The sequence below is a fragment of the Stegastes partitus genome, unplaced genomic scaffold (assembly GCF_000690725.1).
Source record: "Stegastes partitus isolate 25-593 unplaced genomic scaffold, Stegastes_partitus-1.0.2 Scaffold19, whole genome shotgun sequence".
In the NCBI taxonomy this organism is placed as follows: Eukaryota; Metazoa; Chordata; class Actinopteri; family Pomacentridae; genus Stegastes; species Stegastes partitus.
The window spans coordinates 101518-122679 of NW_007577750.1; the positions used below are offsets into that span (position 1 = coordinate 101518).

At 40.5% G+C, this 21162-nt stretch overlaps 1 protein-coding gene across 1 annotated transcript in view; it reads right to left on the minus strand.

Moving 5' to 3' along the window:
* rasa3 (RAS p21 protein activator 3) overlaps positions 1 to 16937 on the minus strand; it is a 55950-nt gene extending 39013 nt beyond the window's left edge. The window contains exons 1-2 of the mRNA XM_008292435.1: positions 16722 to 16937; positions 1840 to 1957 (exon numbers count right to left, since the gene is read on the minus strand). Coding sequence (XP_008290657.1) covers positions 1840 to 1957; positions 16722 to 16776 — 173 coding nt within the window. The 5' untranslated portion in view covers positions 16777 to 16937. The remainder of the gene's footprint in view (positions 1 to 1839; positions 1958 to 16721) is intronic.
* Positions 16938 to 21162: the final 4225 nt, after the last annotated feature.

Here is a 21162-nt window from a genome sequence, read left to right on the forward strand (position 1 = left end):
AGATAGATAGATAGATAGATAGATAGATAGATAGATAGATAGATAGATAGATAGATAGATAGATAGATAGATAGATAGATAGATAGATAGATAGACAGACATTTATTGTCATATGTGCAGCATAAAAAACAGCAGTTTAACACTGGGCAATGAAATTGTCTCATTGCACACTCGCATATATATAAAAGAATATAAATATATAAAAAACAAACAAACAAACAGAGACAGAAACTAAGGTGCATGTTGTCTGTATTATACATTATACATTGTGAGAAGAAAAAAAAAGGTCAAGTTAAGTCTGCAAAATTCCTTGTAGAAATGAAAGCCAGTCGTAAACAACCGAAAATCACAAATTTAGGGGAAGCAGAAAAAACTGAGATTCCTGTAATGACTTCCAGATTACTGCTAAAATTGTGTCATTATTCTGAAAAATTCTGAGTCATATTTACAGATACAGAAGTTACAATGACAAGATCTTCCAAGTTCTTCCTTCTTTGGAGAACACACTGTGTTTCTGTGCAACTTTGCCTTTGAAGCCTGTTGTAATACACGCTGTCGGGGTTTTACTGCATCGTCTACAGTCCTTAATGAGCGCTGCAATTAAACACAGGCAGTAATGAAATCAACGGGCTAAGACGTCATCTGGTGATAAGCCATTTCTTAAACAATTCTTTTTTGTAATTTGACGTGACGTGTCATTGTGAAAGAATTCTATGAAACATTAAATACAGACTGTCATGTCTGTAAAGTAACGTCCCGTCCACCCATCAGGTTGAAGTGAAATAATCGCGTGCGAATCACTGACTGATGGATTTATTGGTTAATCTGTAAGCCTTTAAGTGTACTTTCACCTTCGCGTAACATCACAGCAGCAGTTCTTTACTTTTTCTTTGGTCAAAGATGATTGATTTGGTCAATTAATCACTTCAGAGACAGAAAATGAAGCCTGCAGGTATTAACATTTTGCAGTGAATCATGTGAATGCTGACAGCTACAGCTTGTTTGCCTTCAACAAAAGGCCCGTTTGTGGCCGCTGGCTGGACGGAACATCAACGTCCACATTCTGCCTCACCTAAATGACGACCATGGTAATCACAGGAATGAGAATCTCGTGAGCTGAGCCCTCAAGGCTGCTGCTAATAATTACTGACTTCTTCTGTTGTTCACCAGACATTAAGACAGATGGAGAAGGATGTATGGACAGAGACAGATACACAGTCACACAGAGATCCTTTAATACGTGTTTTAACTTTTGTGCATTCAGCCGTCCATCCTTAATCTTTAAGTAATGCTGTGGTAAAAAACATTAAGGATTTGCTGAGCACTGGACTGAAAAACTCTGAGATGTATGATCCATTTTCTGTCAAGTTTTGCTTGCCACTATTTTTACCACAGTGTAATTTGTACTAATGCACCTTCATACAAAGCTCTCTGGCTAAACATTTCACCACTAGCCATCAATTTTGCAGCAGTTAGCTACACTTTCCTGCAGAGCTTTTTCTCTTTTAATGCGTCGACGACCAGCAGGAATCATACCATCAGGGTAAAAGCAAGCAGGGGAATCAGGGTCTACTGCCCTGTGTTGTTTTCTCTTCAGTTCACTCACTTCTTTCTGCACTTTGAACATGCTCCTGGTGTTCCTGACAAACAGTCTCAGCCTCTTTCAGCTGGTTAATTCCATTTTAAATCTTCATAAAAAAAAGTGTTTTTTCACTCTCTATCAACGTAGAGTTTTGACCAATGAAGAAGTGATTATGATTTAACTTCTTTAAGAATAGATCTTAAATAGGGTGACAAACAAAGAGAGACAGAGAATGGCAGAGGGGCTCTTCAACATACCACAATGACTTCTCCACAATCTTGGTCCTGAACACTTCTTCTTGGTCCAGGTTGACAGTGCAGTAACAGTCCCTCATCTTGTTTGGCCCCGGGTAAGGAGGGATGTTTTTTGCTTCTCCTGCACAAAAAAAGGAAGGAAGTTAAAAAAGCAGTTATTATTTAGGAATGCTGCTGTAGCAAAAAATAAATGTGTTTATTCAGGCTATGAATGATTACTTATTTAGGAACACAGATAGCACACAAAGTATAAAAAAATAGCATTTCTGTAAGTTGCATGAGGTGGTTGTACCACTCTTTAAACCACACTTTCATTGTCATTACATCACCAAATCCAACAGCACATATAATGAGATTAACTTAGCCGGAGTGACTGCTTTTAACACTGGACACAAACAACAGAGTGGCACATAAAAAAAAAAAAGAAAAAACTGTTTGTTTTGTTGTGTGCTCTGTTGTCACATCTGTGAATGAGAGAATCTGCGTGGGACATTTCCTGAATTCTGCTGCAGTTCAATCTGTTCATCAAACATGTGTGACAGACAGCACTCCCTTTCACAGGAATGTGGTCCAACCACCCACCGAGACGCACACACACAAACACGCACAGACCACGAAGGTGGTGCCTCGGTCCCGCGGGACCAATATACTCTCCTTTATGAAGCCGTGCATCCATGCTAGTCTGGGCTCTGTTCCTTGTTTCTGTTTCCCTTCGCCCTGGGGACCCACAGCACCGTGTCATCTACAGTTACACATGTGTTAACCAACATTGTCAGCGTTTGCTCCAATAACGCTCCATTATCTGCAAGGGAATCTGACACGGCTAAGCAGATTTTTTTGCACTGTTATTTCTGGCTTTAAATGAGTGACTCCTGCGGCGAAAGCATGAATCGATGGGTGGGTGCTGCTGTTTGCAAAATTACATCTTTATCTTTAACACAATGGTTCCTCACTTTTAGTCTTTCATCCTGTGAAATGAAGTACTTCTAAAGAGTTTAAGAGACCTGGTGAGGTAAAGTGTCTAGAATATCACAAGAAAAAGTATTAAAATTACTAAAAAATCTGAAGAGAAAAACGGGCTGCGTGGTGACGCAGTAGTTAGCACCATTGCCTCACAGCTAGAAGGTCGCTGGTTCACGTCCCAGTGAGGATCTTTCTACATGGAGTTTACATGTTCTCCCCATGCAGCGTGGGTTCTCTCTGGGTTCCCCGGCTTCCTCTCACAAGTCCAAAAAACATGTTGAGGTCAATTGTTGATTCTAAATTGTCCGTAGGTGTGAATGTGAGTGTGCTTGGTTGTCTGTCTCTAAGTGTAGCCCTGTGATAGACTGGTGACCTGTCCAGGGTGTCCCCTGCCTTCGCCCTAAGTCAGCTGGGATAGGCTCCAGCCCCCCGCGACCCTAGTGAGGATTAAGCAGTGTATAGATAATGGATGGATGAAGAGAAAAACATTGTAACAAAACAAAATATATAAAAACATCTATATTTTTTCTTATTCTTTCCTTAAATCCTCTTGTGACCCCTTGAATTCTTATCTTAAGAAACAAATCCCACTGTAAGAGCCACTGCTATAGAAAAATCTGTGCAACTTCAAACCTTAATTCTGTCTGTCAGAGGAAAGCGTTTCTGTTGCTGCACCAGGAAACAGTTCAGATGCCCTATGCAGCAGAAGTCTTTGCTATTATAAAGACTGCTGTGTTTCCGACCCTGCAGCTGACCCTGGAGGGGAGAGAGTTGACATTTGACACTGGATAACCGGCTGTGAAACAGACAGCAACCTACAGATTACGGAAGTCATCTTTCTTATCCGTACATCAGCCACTTAATGCAGCAGTCCCACTGGACATTTCACTCAATTTACACTCTCAACATCAATAAATACTCTTTTTTTTGCCACCTCATATGAATCCAATGAATGAGAAACATTCCACCACTTCGTACCCGAGAACTACATCTTATCACAGAACCGGTTTACTCTTCGAGAAAGGAAAGATGGTGTCGCAACAATGAAAATGCATCATGTGCAAGGCTGTGCAAGAGGTGAGTAATCACATCAGTCACGTAGCACAACATGCAATTAAACTGTTTGGAGAAAACCTGTGATTTATTTACGCACTGGTGGGCTTTCTGTGGCACCGCAAGATCAACCGGTTAAGGAAGTCCTGGGCTGAGATGTCACCATTTAAAAGATGCATCAGTTGATAAATCCCACAAGAACCAACAACACAGACCAACAAATAGTTCATCCTCCTACCAGCTGCTTTCTTCTTTCTTGCAGCCAAAGATTGATCTAGTGTATTCCTTAGAAGTGGACTAAAACACTAGAGCGCAACTATTCAGCCATCAAACAACTAGCTCTGAGTATTGTTTTTTATTTGTTTTCTTATTTTGTTTTGCCGTTATGTGGTAAACACAGTGAGGAGAGACCAGAATATAGCAGAGCAGTCCATGTAACATGCACTTTAAGAGTTTGGCTTTAGGGTCACCCTTAGTTTTAGTCTTTTAACCCTCTCAACCCTCAATACTATATTATCTGTTGAAAAACATGCCAAAATGACACCATTTATCAGAGCCTGAAACTGTGAAAAAAAGAATAGAACCTCAGATTTTCAACTTTCTGACTGTTTGTGAACAACTAATCAAATGTGATGTGGCATTCCAGCAGGAAAAAATAACCAAATCTATCCTTATAATCACTTTATTCTACACATCTCATTTTAAAACTTTGCCAAAAATATACTATTTGCACAAACCAGATTTGTAAAAAAAAAACAACCTCCCAAAAAAACCCAGCAACAACAAAAAATCTACGTTCCTTCGCAGTCATTAGTGACTCAGCTGCGACCAACAATCATGGGTAAAATTCAGGGACTGTTTTGACTGAACTAGGCTGAACTGCAGGCTGTGTTTATACAGAGCAAATAGGAAACGAGTATGGAATTAAATCTACAATGTAAATAATTAACATGTATAGTATGTAGGGCCACCATTTTTTTTTCAGTATTCGACACTTTGCATTTTTGGGATAATGAATAAACGAATAATTCAACTTTCATGTTATCATTTTCGACCTGTCCAGGGTGTCCCCTGCCTTCGCCCTAAGTCAGCTGGGATACACTCCAGCGCCCCGCGACCCTAGTGAGGATTAAGCAGTGTATAGATAATGGATGGATGAAGAGAAAAACATTGTAACAAAACAAAATATATAAAAACATCTATATCCAGAAACTGCTTGGAGTTCAGAGGGTTCATGTGATTTGTTGACCATACCAAATGCCTTTTGGCTTCTTCACAGAATGCTATTGTTACCAGAAAGTCTTTGCAAAATCCATAATTTGCCAACAGGAAACTCTCCAGTATTGTTACCTTTGATGCCACACAGAGAACAAATGTAAAACACTGGCTCAGACGAACAGAGGCGATGAAGTGCCCTCTGTGGGGTTTGAAATCCAACACAGTGTTATGACTGCTCCTCTAGAGACTGATTCATGCACCGCGCAAATCATTACACAACAATTCACAATAATAACACTCATTCACAAATCAAGAAGACACCTGAGTTGCACCGCACCGCACAGCACAGCACAGCACAGCACTCCACCACTTGGACTTGTTGTTGCAGATTGCATCTCTGTCTGTGTTTACGTGGGAGATGACGTAACTCTCTCTTATCTCTGTCTTTATCCCTTCACTTCCCACTGTTATTAGATCTCCCGCCTGTCTTCTCTTCTTGTCCTCTGCGTCTGTCTCTCGTTTATTCTACTATATTTATTCTATCTGCATCCCATAATCCTCCTCATTCACCCTCCAATCTCTGTTTTCCTCCCGCTCTCATTCATGACCTGTGAGCTCCCCTCAGTGGACTTGCAACCGTCCAGGTCATCCTAACCAAAACATCATGGGATTACCACAGCTTTCTCAGCTTGTGCGTGTTTAATGACTCAACTTACAATGTGAAAACAAAACCAGAGCTACTGGAGAGCAGAAAGCATCTTTAAAAAAAAAAAAAAAAAGGAAAGTTGTGTCAGAAAATACAACCACATGGTTGATACAACATTCAAATTTTAAGACATCTGCATACATATATATACATACACATACACACACACATTCCTAACACGGTTCAAGTGGTTTAGTGTGTGTGTGTTTTAAATTACTGCTCATCTTATTTCAAACCTTTTTAGATTGATGGGTGCATTTTGCTGCATTTTTCCAGCAGTCTAAAGTTTCGACTCATGCCAGTGCAGTATGAAAACTACCTGCAGAGACTTGAAACTGGCTTGAGATACACAATCCATCACAGTGAACATGTAGTCAGCTTCGATTTCAGATCATTTTCAACTGATGTGCACTTGGGCCAACTGATTTATCAAAAGAAATGCCAAATGGCAAAAAACATATAGATCCAAGCAATTTTATATATATACAAATCTCACTTTTAAAACAAACGAAAATCTGAAATTTTGAGATTAGGGTTTCAAAATAACAAAATTACTAATGCAAAAATTCAAAATAGCCATGGAGATGCTGTGCAACAGTGTTAGGCTAGTTATTGGAAAACTGCAACTACTTATTAGACATTGCACATTGGCACAAGTAATTACAATGCTTTCCTAAAAAGTAAAAGGGACATGTGGTATTACAATAGTTCTGCTCATCAACACAGCCCCATCAAAAACGCCTTTAAATGACGAAACAAGACACTGTGATTTAACAAGCCCAACAAATTTGGAGGGAAGCTAGCGGAAGCAGTGTCAACGTCGGCACACAGCTGCGTGGATCACACACCCTCCAACTGTGTAAGCTGACACCTGAATGTACCGGTGGCAAATGTTGGCAAGCCAGGAACCCAAATGACTACAAGTCATGTTTTTTTTTTCACTTTCTTCTACTTCCTGTAACAAACAAGCCAGTCCTGGATCTGTCTGTCTGCTGAAGTATCTGAATAAGTCAGCAAAGAAGCACTACAGAGATGAATAACTGTAATGTCATTTTGAGTTACTGGCCAGCTGTGTGTTTGAGCACATGAATGCATCATGTGGAAATGTGGATGACTATTGGGCAAAAATGAAGGCAAGGTTCACGCTGATGAAAATATCTGTCTTGTGCACATTCTAAGTCTCTATGTTCTTTTTACACTGTTCTTAAATGATCATCAGGAATGCAAAAAGGTAATTTCGTAATTTGCAGGATGCAGTTGTTACCACACTTACTGATACAGTTTCCCGTTTAGATTGAAAGGAAGAGGTGGACAAACTTATATTTCTGGATGAGTTGATAAGCAGCACTGAAGAGTTGGGGGGAAGTTTGAGGGTGGAATGGACAGGTTTTGATGGTACATATTTATGTGTTTATCTTTTTTTTCCCCCATTACTGACATGCCATTTGGCAGTCTAAATCAACGGTGAACATACCAACTAAACTGCCAGAACAACAAATCAAACACGCCCTCCCACCTACCCTCAGCACAAAGAAAAAAACAAGCGTGTGTTTATGTTTGATGGTGAGCGAGTCTGTTACAAAAGAAAAGATAAGCCTCTCCAGTAACCTACCGTACAACACGTTAGATTAAAGACTTTATTATAAAACCAGAGTCTGTAATCCTCTGTCTCAGCCTGCCTATCATTCTCTTTCTTTTATCCCTTTTCTCTTCTGCTCTAAAGCCTCTTTTTTCCTTTCTTTTTTCATTTCATCTGCACAGGACTCGTCTTGCATATCTGCTTTCTTTTTCAAAACAAACTTTAACCTGATTTCACTTTCCTGTATTTCTTGTTGCTTCCTTTTTTTGTCATCTCTCCCCATTTTACCTTTTTCCGGTGGGGCGTGTGTGTGTGTGTGTGTTTTCTCTCGTCAAGACTCACAATAAGCGGAAAACACAAACAACAACAACAGCAGCTTTTTTTTCTTTTTTCTTTCTGTTTCATCAAGCATCTCTGCTGCTACTTCTGCCCCTTGGAGAATATCTTGCCCTAGTATCTGAGCAAAACAAGCAGACAAGACGCACACTTGGCACGTGCGCGCAAAACACGGTGGGCGTCGAGCAGAAGAAGTGCTGGGGAAATAACGACGACGGGAACAAACCCCCAAAAGGGGCGAGGGTAGGGCAAAGTGAAGAAAAAGGAGGCAAGAACGGAGAAATGAGGAAAGGCAGGCGATTGAAGCGAGTAATGGATGCCGGTGAATGTGTAGCTTTGTTCCTCTCTCCCCCCCCCGACTTTTCTGTTGACTAGTCGGCCACGCTGGTGTGTACAGTTACAGACGCGCCGCTCGACTCGTTATTCTAATCTTCCCTGACATGAACACATTCGAGGATACGCGGGCGTGAATGCCTTCAGCGGCTGTGTGCTCAACTAGCAGGCCTGGGAAACACGGGGCTGCGAGAAAAAGGAAAAGCGAGGGGTGGGGAGTGTTAGTGAGAAAAATACAAGCAGTGTACTCAATCAAGGGTGAGAGAGGAGGGAAGACTGCAGAGAAAGAGAGAGAGACAGAGAGAGAGAGAGAGAGAAGTCAGCCAGATAGAAAAACTGGAGAGCGGTTAGCTTTGGAGAAAGCTACAACAGGAAATGAGATGAGGAGAAAGGAATTTCAACTGGATCCAAGACGAAGTTTAAAAGCAGCGAACAACCCAGTTACCCCTGAGAGTGTGTGAGGGCGAAGAGAGAGACACCGTGAGAATGGAAAGAGGGAGCGAAACCCATTTATATTATCCCACTGTTAATGCTCGGCCCCTTTGATGTTTCTTAGGTAGAGAGTCAAATCAAGAACCGAAACTAAAACTGTGAGGCATTACTGTCTTTCCGAAAATGACTAAACACGAAAACATTACACCCGCGCGCACACACACACACATACAAACAGACAGGCCTTTCTCAGAGGATATTCACAGCGGAGGCTTTGATCCTGCAGTAAAATATTCCTTTGTCACCTAAACTAGGGCTGCATTTACTTCATATCACCTCATTTCCTAATCAGGTTTTTTTGTTTTATTATCTGATTACGCATTCAGATCTCATTGATACATTTTGGGACACATGTGAGAGACAGATTAAAACACAAATGGATAAAATCAGGACAGCAGACAAAAACATATGCTGACTTTTAGTTCCTGCCATGGGCCAAACTACTACCAGCATTTCCTATAGTGTGACTCAACTTCCGTCTGACCCAGCCGACCTACAGACAACCACATATTTTAAACTTAAACCAAAAATCAGTAGTGGGCTGTAAGGAAAGTTTGTCGTATTGGCACATTTGGAATTTGAGGTCACCCTTAAAGAGCTATTCACTTGAGAAATGAAAAGAAGCATCTGTAATCCAGTAAAAACACCTGAAAAAAGAGTAACTTTCTTTCAAACAATTAGAACATTATCTTACACCTCAGTGCTCCACACACCAACATAAGATTTCCATTTAAATTTAAAGATACAACTCAAGTAACTTCTCAAGACACTCGGGTTGTTTTTTTTTTCAGACAATGTAAAGCACACAGACAGCATTAGACAGCCACGCCCAATTATGAGTAAACTCATCTTTATGAGTAAACAAACGGGAGTGCCCCTTTAGAGTAGCTCATAACTGCCAAGAAAGAAAAAAGTCCCTAAATGCAAAGAGAAGCAAATGTTACATCAGGACATTAATTGCAATAATCCAAGGCAAAGCCCAGCTTAGAGACTAAAGTAAACCAATGATCAAAAGTAAGCCATAGCATCACCAAGGGGTAGCCACATTCACCGCCATGAACCGGCTCTGTCACTCATGTTCAAACCCACAATCACTGAAAACCTCTAACCTCTAGAAACCCTGATTTCATGCTAAAACTTCCACTCCGCTTCTTTCTTTTCAGCATCAAAACCTCAACCTCTCAAAGGCTTTAAAGGGGGTCAGCGCCACTGCAGCGTGATCCACTTCTCCGCTGTCCACAGACGAAAATCGCTGCAGGTAAATGTTTAAAACAGAAGTTTGCTGGGACATCACTGAATGTATATAATCGGTTATGTTTACACCTTTGATATTGAGCAGCCAAATCCTATATTTTTATGACTGCACCATAAGTTTAGATGCCGATGATTATGTGGGCCATCACACTTGGAAGCAAATATCTAGAAAACTTAGTTTGACAGATTTAGTATTTGTAAAAAGTAGGACCTATTCTCTGGATTTCAACCAATCTAGTCAGCGCTAAATGATTTTTAACGACAGTGAGTCAGCAACTACAATAATAAATTACTTTTTTTATTAAAATAAATTCATTTTCAGTCCATCAGCTGATTAATCAGTGGATTGCTCCATTGCTACTTTAAACACAGAAGTATATATCAAACCTGAAAGAAATGGCTAGAGCTGCAACAATTAATAGATGAGTTGTCAAGTATTAAATTTAGCACCAGCTTTTTTCATGATCACTTTTTAGAGGGAAAAAATAAATTCACTGATTCCAGCCTCTTAAATGTAAACTTCTTGGTTTCTTTCCTCGATGGAACTAAACAGTTTTTGGGGGTTGTGTACGAAGCAAGGCATTTAAAAACATTATCTTGGGGTTTCGGAGACACGATTGACTTGCTTATCTTTGAGACCAAACACAATGAAAACATTCATTAATCTGGTTGTGTTAGTGTCTAGCCTTATGATGTGTCCTATTTACGAGCTGGTTAAGCTAATCAGCTAATCACAACATCAGCATCTACTGCTGACTGTACCAGTGTCACACTTCTAAATGCAATGTCACTAATCATCCACTAATTATAAATAAACCTGCAGTGAAACCAGCTGAGCGGTTCCATCCAGAAGTTTCCACACAACAACAACATTTGCTGGAACAGCATCTGGACAAACACCATGGAAAAACAGGAGTTTATGGTTAAAGACTTTCTGTTCTGTACACAACCGTCTGTGTGATAGAAGACGGTGTTCGGTTACTGATCAAACTCCCTCTTTGTCCAATGCGGCCGAGAGCTAATGTTCACACAGATCCGTTAGTCTCAATGGAAAACTTGAGCTAAACAAAAACACACAACCACCACCATGCACACACACACATACACCCACCTTGATATGTAGTGAAGTTACACTGTGTTGAGAATGAAACTAAATGAAACTTAAAATAAGCTCACATCAGGGACAGAAAGTTTTCAGGATGTGGTTTCAATCTGACACACCAGTGTAGTGTCATGATCTCAAAGGCGAGAGCTGGTTTCACGATTTTCTATGGCCTTTCATCCATTTATGAAATTGTCACATTACTCGAAAACGAGAAAAAACAATTAAAGACGTACAATAACAGCTACATACACTGACAAACAGTCCTGGCCTGCACAATGCTGAGAAGATATGATATCTTTTGCAAGCACAGGAAAGGGAGAGTGGGTTGGGTGGAAGTCACTGCATGTGGCAAGTTGACATTGCTGGTGTTGCCAGAGGAGGGAAACACTGTTGCAAAACCTGATTTTATCAGCATGTGTATGCAACCACTTGCAATTGTTAAACTCTTTCTTTTCGTCATTTTCACACAACACAGAAACAACACGGGCTCTGCTTCTCAAACTTCTTGAGTTTCTCCCTTTTCTGCGGTACAGTCTGGTGAATGTTTCCGTGCTCATGTCATTGTTAGCAGGTAGAGGTCGTCCCAGCCGACTTCTCCCACGGGGCACCTGAAGGACACGCTGAAGGAGCGGCACTCTGGTCCTGTATTTACCGCTGCTGACCCTGCATGCTGGGCCTACTTCCCCCACTATTCCTAGTACTGTGCTCTCATGGAGGAACACGCCGCTGTACCCAACCCGGATTATTCCACCAGTCTAAAGTCGCCTGGACCGAAACACGGCCTGCGTCTAAACAGTCAACATGCATGTTTACAGTAAACCACTTCCCAGAGAGCTCGCCTTCTAGGACAAAATGGACAACTTGGCGTATATGTAAACGTCTATAGGGACACAATGTGATAACAGACACAAGCTACAAAGGTGAGAAACCCTTCACCTAAATAAGAGTCCTCCACGGAGATGATTTCTAACCCCTCCCTTTCCCCACCGCTCCACGTCTCCTATTCAGTCTGGACAGGAGGAAGTTTGGGAACCTCTGTTGGCCAGCTGTCAAGGGAAGGCCTCTGTCACTGCAGCTTTTTCCCTCCCAGGCTCGCCCAGGCCCAAGTCATCCACTCTGAGCTGCTTGTATTCAGCCACCCACTCATGTTTCCTGGACCCCCAACACTTGAGCACAATATGTAATCTAGTGTTTCTTCCACTGTGGTTCGCTCTGCACTGAACGCTATTTTCAATACATCCAAAATTACACTTGTATTGTTACAACACCATTAAACAGTAACAACGCGATGCTGTGCCAACACTATAAAGCCTATAAAAACAGTTCAGGTTGAGCAGCTTATGAGGAGGAACTGGTGCGAGACAGCGCTGACCTGATGACTTATCCTTGGCCAAATCGCCGAAAATCACTGCACTCTGCAAGGGTCTAAAACTTTCACTTGGAATTAAACCGCAAATTGTAAATATACGAGACAAAACCGCGGCGGCAAAATCTAAATGTTTACACTTACGACACATTAGTTCATACCTTGTATGTATCTGACGTGAAACAATACAAAATACACTTCCTGTAATCCCTGAACGTGCAGTTTTCCCTTTTATTTAACCACAAGTAGCTTTGAAGCTGCTGTAATCATTATTTTTATTTTGGGAATGGATCAAAATGATTAGGGCTCACCCTGTAGTTTCTCCTCTTCTCTATGGTGTTTTTTGGTGCTTTTCAGCTACCTTTTGGTTTTGGTTTCGCAGCCATTTGAGAACGTTTCCAGTGAAAAAAAAACACACTGAAAAGTCCCTAAAAACTCCATCAAAAAGAATATAGTTAAAGTAGTGACCAGCTGGAGATCATAGATGAGCATTTAGCAGCTTAAAAGACGGACATTATTCAAAGAATGTACACACAACTCCAAATAAATGTGAATGGTGCTGCATATCTGTTGGATGTGTGGTGCAAATAGGAAACTCTTTGCTAACAAGTTTGCCACATCCACTTAAATGAAGTCAAATATGTGGTTTACGGCCTTTTATGGTGCCTAAAGGCAGCAATTACGGCAGGTTTAAGGGTGGTTATTTCATACAGTCTGACAGCCTCATACTGTATACATTCTGCATCTGCTTCTTCTAACTTGTAATTTAATCCCTACAATGTTTACACAGCCCTTGTAATGTGCATTTCCTCAAAATTCAGTCTGACTTCATGGGTATCATGTTGTTAACAGAGGTCTAACTAACATCGTGTATAAGATGATGGGATTTGCATAATATTTTAAATCATGCAGGTTGTTTTTATATGTTTGCTAGCTTGAAGTCTTTTTTTACTGCCTTTGTTGGTGCAATGGTACATTTGTTGAGGCTTTATGAGCTGCCGGCTTGTGCGCCGTCAAACAAACAAAAGAGAGACCCATCAGTGCTACTGGTGGCCAAAACCTCCAAGGGGTACCTTGAAGTTCGGTGGGTTTGTAATCACCTGACCTTCTGACAGCGGCTTTTAAGGCAATTTGGTTTCATGCATTTCTTGAAAAGGGTTCACGGTAACCCACGGCGAGATATCATTTCATGTGTTTCATGTGTTTGTCGAATGATGTTTCAAGCGGCAACAGCGCAGCCAAATGCACATATGTTGTTGTTAATTAGTGCAAAGTCCCGACTCCAGCTGTGCCACTGAGAATTCCCATCTCTCCGAGCGCTGATAGACGAAGCACAGCCTGCTCCTGTATGTGAGACACCACCTCTGTCCCTCGCACTGCGTCTCCCTACATCTGCTTTGTATTAGCTTGTTGCCATGCAGGAAAAAACACAATTCTTTTTGTAGTCTATTCCAGCCAATCAGGAAGTGAATTGGGGGTAGTTTCCTGTTTCCTGTGTTCCCCAGACAGTGCGGACTCGGGCCCAGTAGCCCCGTTCAGTTTCCGACATTCATGTGTTCGTCCAGGAAGCCGAGAAGAGTCATCACCTGGCAGAGCGTTGCGATAATAAGTCCTCTCTCTTTCTCGCTCTTTTTCTCGAATCCAAATATGTGACAGATTTTTAGCTCTGAGTCATCAGCCAACCGCAGTCTCATGCCAAAGGACAAGACTTTGATGAAAACAATGTGATGCAAGCATTGCACAGACATTATTGCGAGCAGAGCACCATGGGGATCAGACTGACAGCGAGTACGACTGCTGCTAGGTAACAGTGCAGCATACAGAAAGTGAGGAAACTCAGAGTCTTGGAAGTGATGGCAACAGAAATGTTCTTAGTAGTCATGACGTACCGATAAGACTTATTTTTCCAGGTAACGTAAAGGCATTGTCCATGTGGAGGAATGCAACGTTTACTCAACTAGAAACTTCTGTTATTCATATTTCAACTTCAGACTTCTGCTTTATGACATTTCAGAGGCTGAGATTGTACATTTCAGTCCTCCACTACAACTTCAATGGGTTAGTCTTTCACTTACTCATTTCAGACACACTAAATTCTACAACAATCAGTTTGACATCTAACCAGAAGGGTAAAACAGCGTGAGTGCAAAATGCAATGAATTATATACATGTAAACATTGGGAGGGTTTCGCAATAAATCAATGACTATTATAACGTACAACGATAAAAAAAAACGGAAGAATGTCAAGTCAGACATTTTCAGATGCCTCATTTTGTCCAATCAACAGTCAAAAACCCAAAGCTATTCAGTGTATAACACCATCAAACAAATATAAATAGAAAATGTTCATATTTGAGAGGATGAAAACAGCATTTTCGCTAAAAGAAAAAAAAAGACTTCTTAAATGAATGGACTGTGATAATAGTTGCAGATTATTTTTTATTGCTCAAGCTAATGTTGCATCTTTGCTTGTTACTGTACAAAATAACATTTTATACCCAATAAAGACAGAGAACAGAGCATATACGAACCCTGACCAACTAAAAGTAAAACACTGCTTACCCATTATTATACTAATAATAATTCAGTAACGCAATGTAATATAATTGTGACTAGCACTGACTTTGGATACTTTTCTGTCGTGTTATGTAACATTTCAGTACATTACAATGAGGTAGTGCTACAGCATCTCGGAAAGACGGTCCTCCAGTCATTCAACCTTTATTCACATGAACTCAGATCTGCTGGCTGACTGAACGTTCATTCAGAAAGGGCAGCAAACTAATGAGGCCTTTGTGATTTAAACATTACAACCGTCCCTGGAGTCTCAGCATATTATCCGACTGCATGAGGCCGGACTATTTGATAAACTCTACTTGGGTCGGCTCAAGCTGACTCTGCAGCCAATTCCAACAGCAGGTGAGAGGAGCTTAAAAATACAACCTCACTTAGGAGATCAGCTCGCCCTGGGGAAAAAAAAACTGTGGCGACTGCAGTGTTTTACTGTCCAATGCTGAATGGCATCAACATGCAGCCCTACAGCTTCTACGTGTGTTTGTTGTCATGTTTTTTTTTTCCTCTGCTCATCCTTTCTGTCGCATGTTTGGAGTCAAAACAAACCACACAGCACAGCCAGAATGAACTGGGTGCCAGATGTCAGTGAAAAGGAAGGGAGACAGTTCCAAATGTGCCATATTGACCCGAGATAGCAGTTGGAGCACACAGAGGAAGCGATTGTCTGCTCCGAATGGTTTGAAGGGAAAAAAAATAAAAAATACAAACACGTTGTCAAACAGGTCAGACTGCAGCATTTTAGACATTCACACTGATTACACTTGAAACAGATTTCATCTGCACTTTTGATAATCGGTGGAATCTCCACATGATTCTTTGACTTCTCGGGAAGAATCGTAAGCTTTAGTTGATTCTATATGAATAAAAAATGAAAAACAAACTACTCAGAGTTGTCACTGGGAAGCCGTGATTGATATCTTTTTTGTGACTTTTGTCCACCAAATTGATTATCAGACAAGAAAACAATGTGAAGATAGATCAATAATGAAAATAATGTACATGGCAAGAGCAACTGTGTCACTAAAAAGCACTACTATCCTGTCCTGTCCTCTTTTTACTATAGAAGTATATGTACAGTTAGATGCAGTTACCATTATGTAATGAAAACAATCTTACATGAATGAGATTAAAAGGTGAATTAACTTCTTGCACAGGCATAAGAATTTCTGAATTACATTGTTTTAAAAAAAACAAAAAAAACAATGTCCCCTCCAGCAAGGCCTTGCAAACTGTACTCAGCCTCCTCATGGCTCCATTCACAAGACATGCATGCACGACATGCCTCCTACAAACCAGGGGTACCCACTGGAGACTGGAGCTACACATCTAAATATAGAAATCTGGGCTAACAATCAATAGCTAGACAGTCATGCATGAAGCTTTTTTGGAGGAGGTGGGGTAAGAGGAGGGGTAGTACAGAGGGAGAAAAGAGGGGGGGGGGGGGGGGTGCAATAACATGCTGCAGTTAAGGTGCAATAAAGGTTTATGTAGAGAAAAAAGCATCTGGATATGTGCAGATGTGGAGCCTTTATACCGCACAACAGCCTGCTAGGACTCAGTCTGCATGTGTAGACCTCTAAAAACACATGATCTGGATCCGATTGCCAGCTGCCAAATTCCCACAATCTCCACACAAGGCTTTGAATCTCTCGATTTCTGTGCCCCCCGTATTTTTTTTGTTTTGTTTAGTTTTGTTTTTGTAATTTGCGGTCTGAATCTGTGCGCTGAGAGGGAAGCGTGTGATTTGAATTACAATAATAAGGCAGAACAACACAGCTCTGGGTGCCTCCAGCCTCCTGCCCCTACACTTGCATGCCTGCTTTGCCCGTTAACATGGAGCCATCCATTGAGGCGCTCACACTTAAGGGGGGGTAGGGATTTTTTTTTTTTCTTTTTTTCTCTTACCTATTTTTATTTTAACGCTCTGGAAAACCCGGAGACCTTCCTCTTCTACCGCCATGCTTTCACTGCGGCTCTTTCTCTTGTGGCGACTAAATGAAGACGCTCCCCCACGGTGGTCGGTTCTGGCCTCTCCAGCGCACGGATATTCCAGGGGTTTTGCACATCTAGGCTCTCGCGACCACTGCTGCTGCTGGCTGGTTGAGATCAAGCGAGCGGATTCAGTTTCAGTCCCGCAGCGGCAGCAGCAGCGCCAGTGGAGGTGTGGCTCCGAGCAACACCGCCCACACCGGGGTATGGAGTGTGATCCGTGCCCTGATCGGGGCCCCGGGCATGGAGGAGGAGGTACCATTGAAGAAACTGCACTGCAGACAGACTGTAATAATGATTAAAAAAAAAAAAAAAAGTTAAATGATTGCACTGTACACACACTCAAGTGTCTTAAGTGACTTTGGAGGGGGGCGCATTATCATCACAATTATTTATTTATTTATTTTTTGCTTATGTAAAAAAATGTGCAATATTTATACTTGTGTCAATATTTCCATTCATGAAAGAATCTGTGCAATGCCACTGGCATGTGCAATACTGTGTTTTCTACAATAAGTACTAATGTGTATCTTGGTTTATTGTTATTTTTTACATTTGTGGTACATTTAACATCTAACCCTTACCCTAAATGTTTGCACTATCTTTGCTGCTTTAACTTTGCAAACAGGGCAAAAACAAACAAAAAATAGACCAGTAGAAGGCGGCTCAGTCAACACAGAAGGAGAAAGAGCTGGGAGACAAAAGTGGAGAAATAAAGCTAAACATAGTAAAAAGATTATTCAAAGTAAATTAGTACAGCAATAGACTGTTGCTGCCATGCTGCACCACAGAGCAACACAGGAAATCATTCCTGCCTATTGCAATCAAACTGATAAATTCCACACTTTAAATATGATACTGGACACGTTTTTTTTTGCACAAATCTTCAAACAATCTGCACCTTAACTGTATATCTGTGTAAATATGTTTTTTTTGGAAGTTGATATTTTTTGTACTTTGACATTTATTTATTTTATATTACCTTTTATGTATCTTTTTATTCTTTATTTTTTATTTTACTCTTATTATATTTCTATCTTTATTCTTGGGCGGTAAACGTGCATGTAACGAAAAAGAATTTACCCTCGGGGATAAATAAAGTATTTCTGATTCTGATTCAGCTCACCTTGTACGTATTCATATGTAAATTTACTATGTCATATATGTACATATCCATGTCGATTCATCATGCATGGTGTATTGTCTCTCTGAGACTTTTACTATTATATTTTTATTTTATAAGGCTTACTGTACTTTTTGTAATTCTTGTCCTGCTTCTTTTTTGTCTTATCTGTATACTGGTGCTGAAACATGTGAATTTCCCTGGTGAGGGATCAATAAAGTCTATCTTAGCACCGGCTTAAATAATTAAACATGCAAGTAAGGGAAACAACAAAGGGAATAATAATAAATTAAAAAAAGAGGATAAAGCCATAAACACAAGGCTAAATATAATAATAATAGTAAATAAGTAAAATAAATAAGTAAATAAATAAAGGGTAGAAGAGAATGAAAATGAACAATAAAATAAATGCAGTAAAAAAAAAATCTAAATCAAAATATCAAAATGACAACAAATAAATAAATACAGGGTGAGTCAGAGCAGAACTACGAAGAAAGTTTGGCCCAACTTTGTCTCCTTAAAATTTTGTTCCTACACTACTCAACTGCATTCTTAACTACATTTTGAAGAGGAAAAAAATTTGTTTTAAAATAATTTGTGATCTGGTGGGAAAGGCACCCAGTTTGAAAGAGTGACAAAGTTTGCATTAGGAGGATAAAGGTGGTGGCAAGAGCTGAAATCAGTCACTCATTCCCTACTCCCTACTTCCTATATAGAGACTAATAAATAGTGAACTAAACAGGGAGCTCCTATATAAAAGTAACACTTTCAGACGCTACTCGAGTCTTGCCGTTATTAATTACTTCACTGCTGACGCTGAATTAAAACATATCAGAGCGTTTGTGGTTGTGGGAGTGAACAGACTGGCATTGTTGTGCTAAATTTATATTATAGTAAACGTACTTTCCAACATTAACAAAGGAAAATAATTTTTTTCTTTGTTTGTGTTGTCAAGCATAGCTTTGGTTCCATTAAGCATACTAATACAAATTCTTATTATTAATTTTAACAGGCTCTCTCGTCCGTCTGCCATTCTCCTTCACTGCAATGCATGACATATTGATTAGTTAGTGGCCAACTAACTTGCATTGTGGGATATTTTGAGTGCGCTATATAGGGTGTAACAATTCTAACTTAACATTAGGACAGCACTACAAAATGGAGAACAAACGATATAGTGAGTAGTGACTGATTTCAGACACAGCTCAAGGGTTTTCATCCCGTCTCAGGATTAAGTTTTCTTTTTAGTTGCTGTTTACTTTTCCCTCGCATTGCGGTTAGTCTGAGCCACAAAAATGATGTAGTTACTTTGACTAGGTGTGTGAACTAGAAGCCGGACTTTCTCTCTAAAGACCAGGGTTCATGTTCCTTCTCAGAATTAAGTTTTGTTTTCTGTCACTGCTTACTTTTCGTATCTTTTCTGATTCTGCACCCTTCATCAGACACTTTTATATGTGAGAAGCTTAGCTACACACAGAAATTATTTGGTTAGGTTAAAGAAAAATGTTTTGGTTAAAATAAAACCCTTTCACTCCATGTTTGAAGCTTCTCCTCCATTTTCTGGGTTATCAAGACCCGCCCCGTCTCATACATGATGTTTGGCTAAAAGGAGCAGCAGTGAAGCATTAAAATGCATGGCAAAAATATGCTGATCAGAAAAGTAATTTGGATAAGTTACAAACAGTCAAACAGAAAGTATGTTTTCCTCAAAATATAATTGAGTTTGGAATAGCCAGGCATTCTTTGCATAAGCTTGACTTGACAAAACCTAAACCCTAAACTCAATGTAATGGGTATCACAACAGTGGATGTCAACATAACCCAGGTTTCCTTCATGACGCTCTATGTGTGCTCCAGTAAAAAGGGGTGTTTGCCGTGTAAATGGAGCGATAGCATGCTGCCTGCTTCAGTCAAGTGGAACAGGTTGTTATGCAATGGAGAGCTATGTTGAATATAAACAGTTATTACGGTAAAAAGCCCTGTTACTACAAATAATGCATGAAAGAAATGCTGGTAGGAAACTGTTAATTACTTAGGTTAATATATTAATTTTCCCACTCAGTGCACTCTCATTGCCTGCTGCTTATTTCTAACATGACAGCTGCTCATTAGAACTGTTAAACGTCATACATTTGAACATGATGACACAGAATTACATTGAGGTCTGACACTGTTCCATAACAAATACATGGGAGTCAGTATAGTTTTTGGCCAAATTAACATTAAAAAAAAAAAAAAAAGTTTGATAAATAGCAGTAGACTAAAACAGTTTTAAATCTGTGATCTATTAACTGCAATAGCAGCAGTGTAAAACAGACTTGGCAGCAAATCAGATCTAAACACAAAAGCATGTTTATGTATTTTCTTCATTATCAGTTCAATGCATGTAAGTTACCATGGCAATGCAGAACAGACTTGGAAAAGAGGTGGTGAATAGGTGGTGCTTCTCATAATTTAAATCCTTAACTAAATTTCAATCTTAAATTCTGTACAGAACCTCCTCAGCAGGAGCAGGCTAGATGTTTTGCATAAATTCTCAATAATGATCTAGCACAGGGGTGTCCAATCCTGGTCCTCGAGGGCCACAGACCTGCATGTTTTAGATGTTTCCTTCTTCCAACACACCTGATTCAAATGATCAGGCTCGTTATCAGGATTCTGCAGAGCTTGATGATGAGCTGATCATTTGAATCAGGTGTGTTGGAAGAGAGAAACATCTAAAACAGGGGTGTCGAACTGCGGTCCTCGAGGGCCGCAATCCTGCATGTTTTAGATGTTTCCCTCTTCCAACACACCTGAAGTCAGAAGTCTGATAACGATCCTGATCATGTGAATCAGGTGTGTTGGAAGAAGGACACATTTAAAACATGCAGGATTGCGGCCCTCGAGGACCGGATGTCAACACCCCTGATCTAAAACATGCAGGACTGCGACCCTTGAGGACCAGGATTGGACACCCCTGATCTAGTAGGTAAAAAGATCGAGACCTTTGTGACACTGAAAACTCTAAATATACCACATTATGTGATGACAAGCCGGATGGAAGGAGGAGGGACACATTGGTGAATAGTGGAAAAGGTGGTTTTTATTACAAAAACAGGGAGGGAGAGTGACGGGTGAGCCCAGAGGCAGGGGGGTGATCCAGAGGGGAAGGTTGGTGCAGGAGATGCCGCAGGGAGTAGGTGCAGGTGCTCGGGACGCAGACGCTGTAGCCAGGTGAGGGAGGGGATCCGA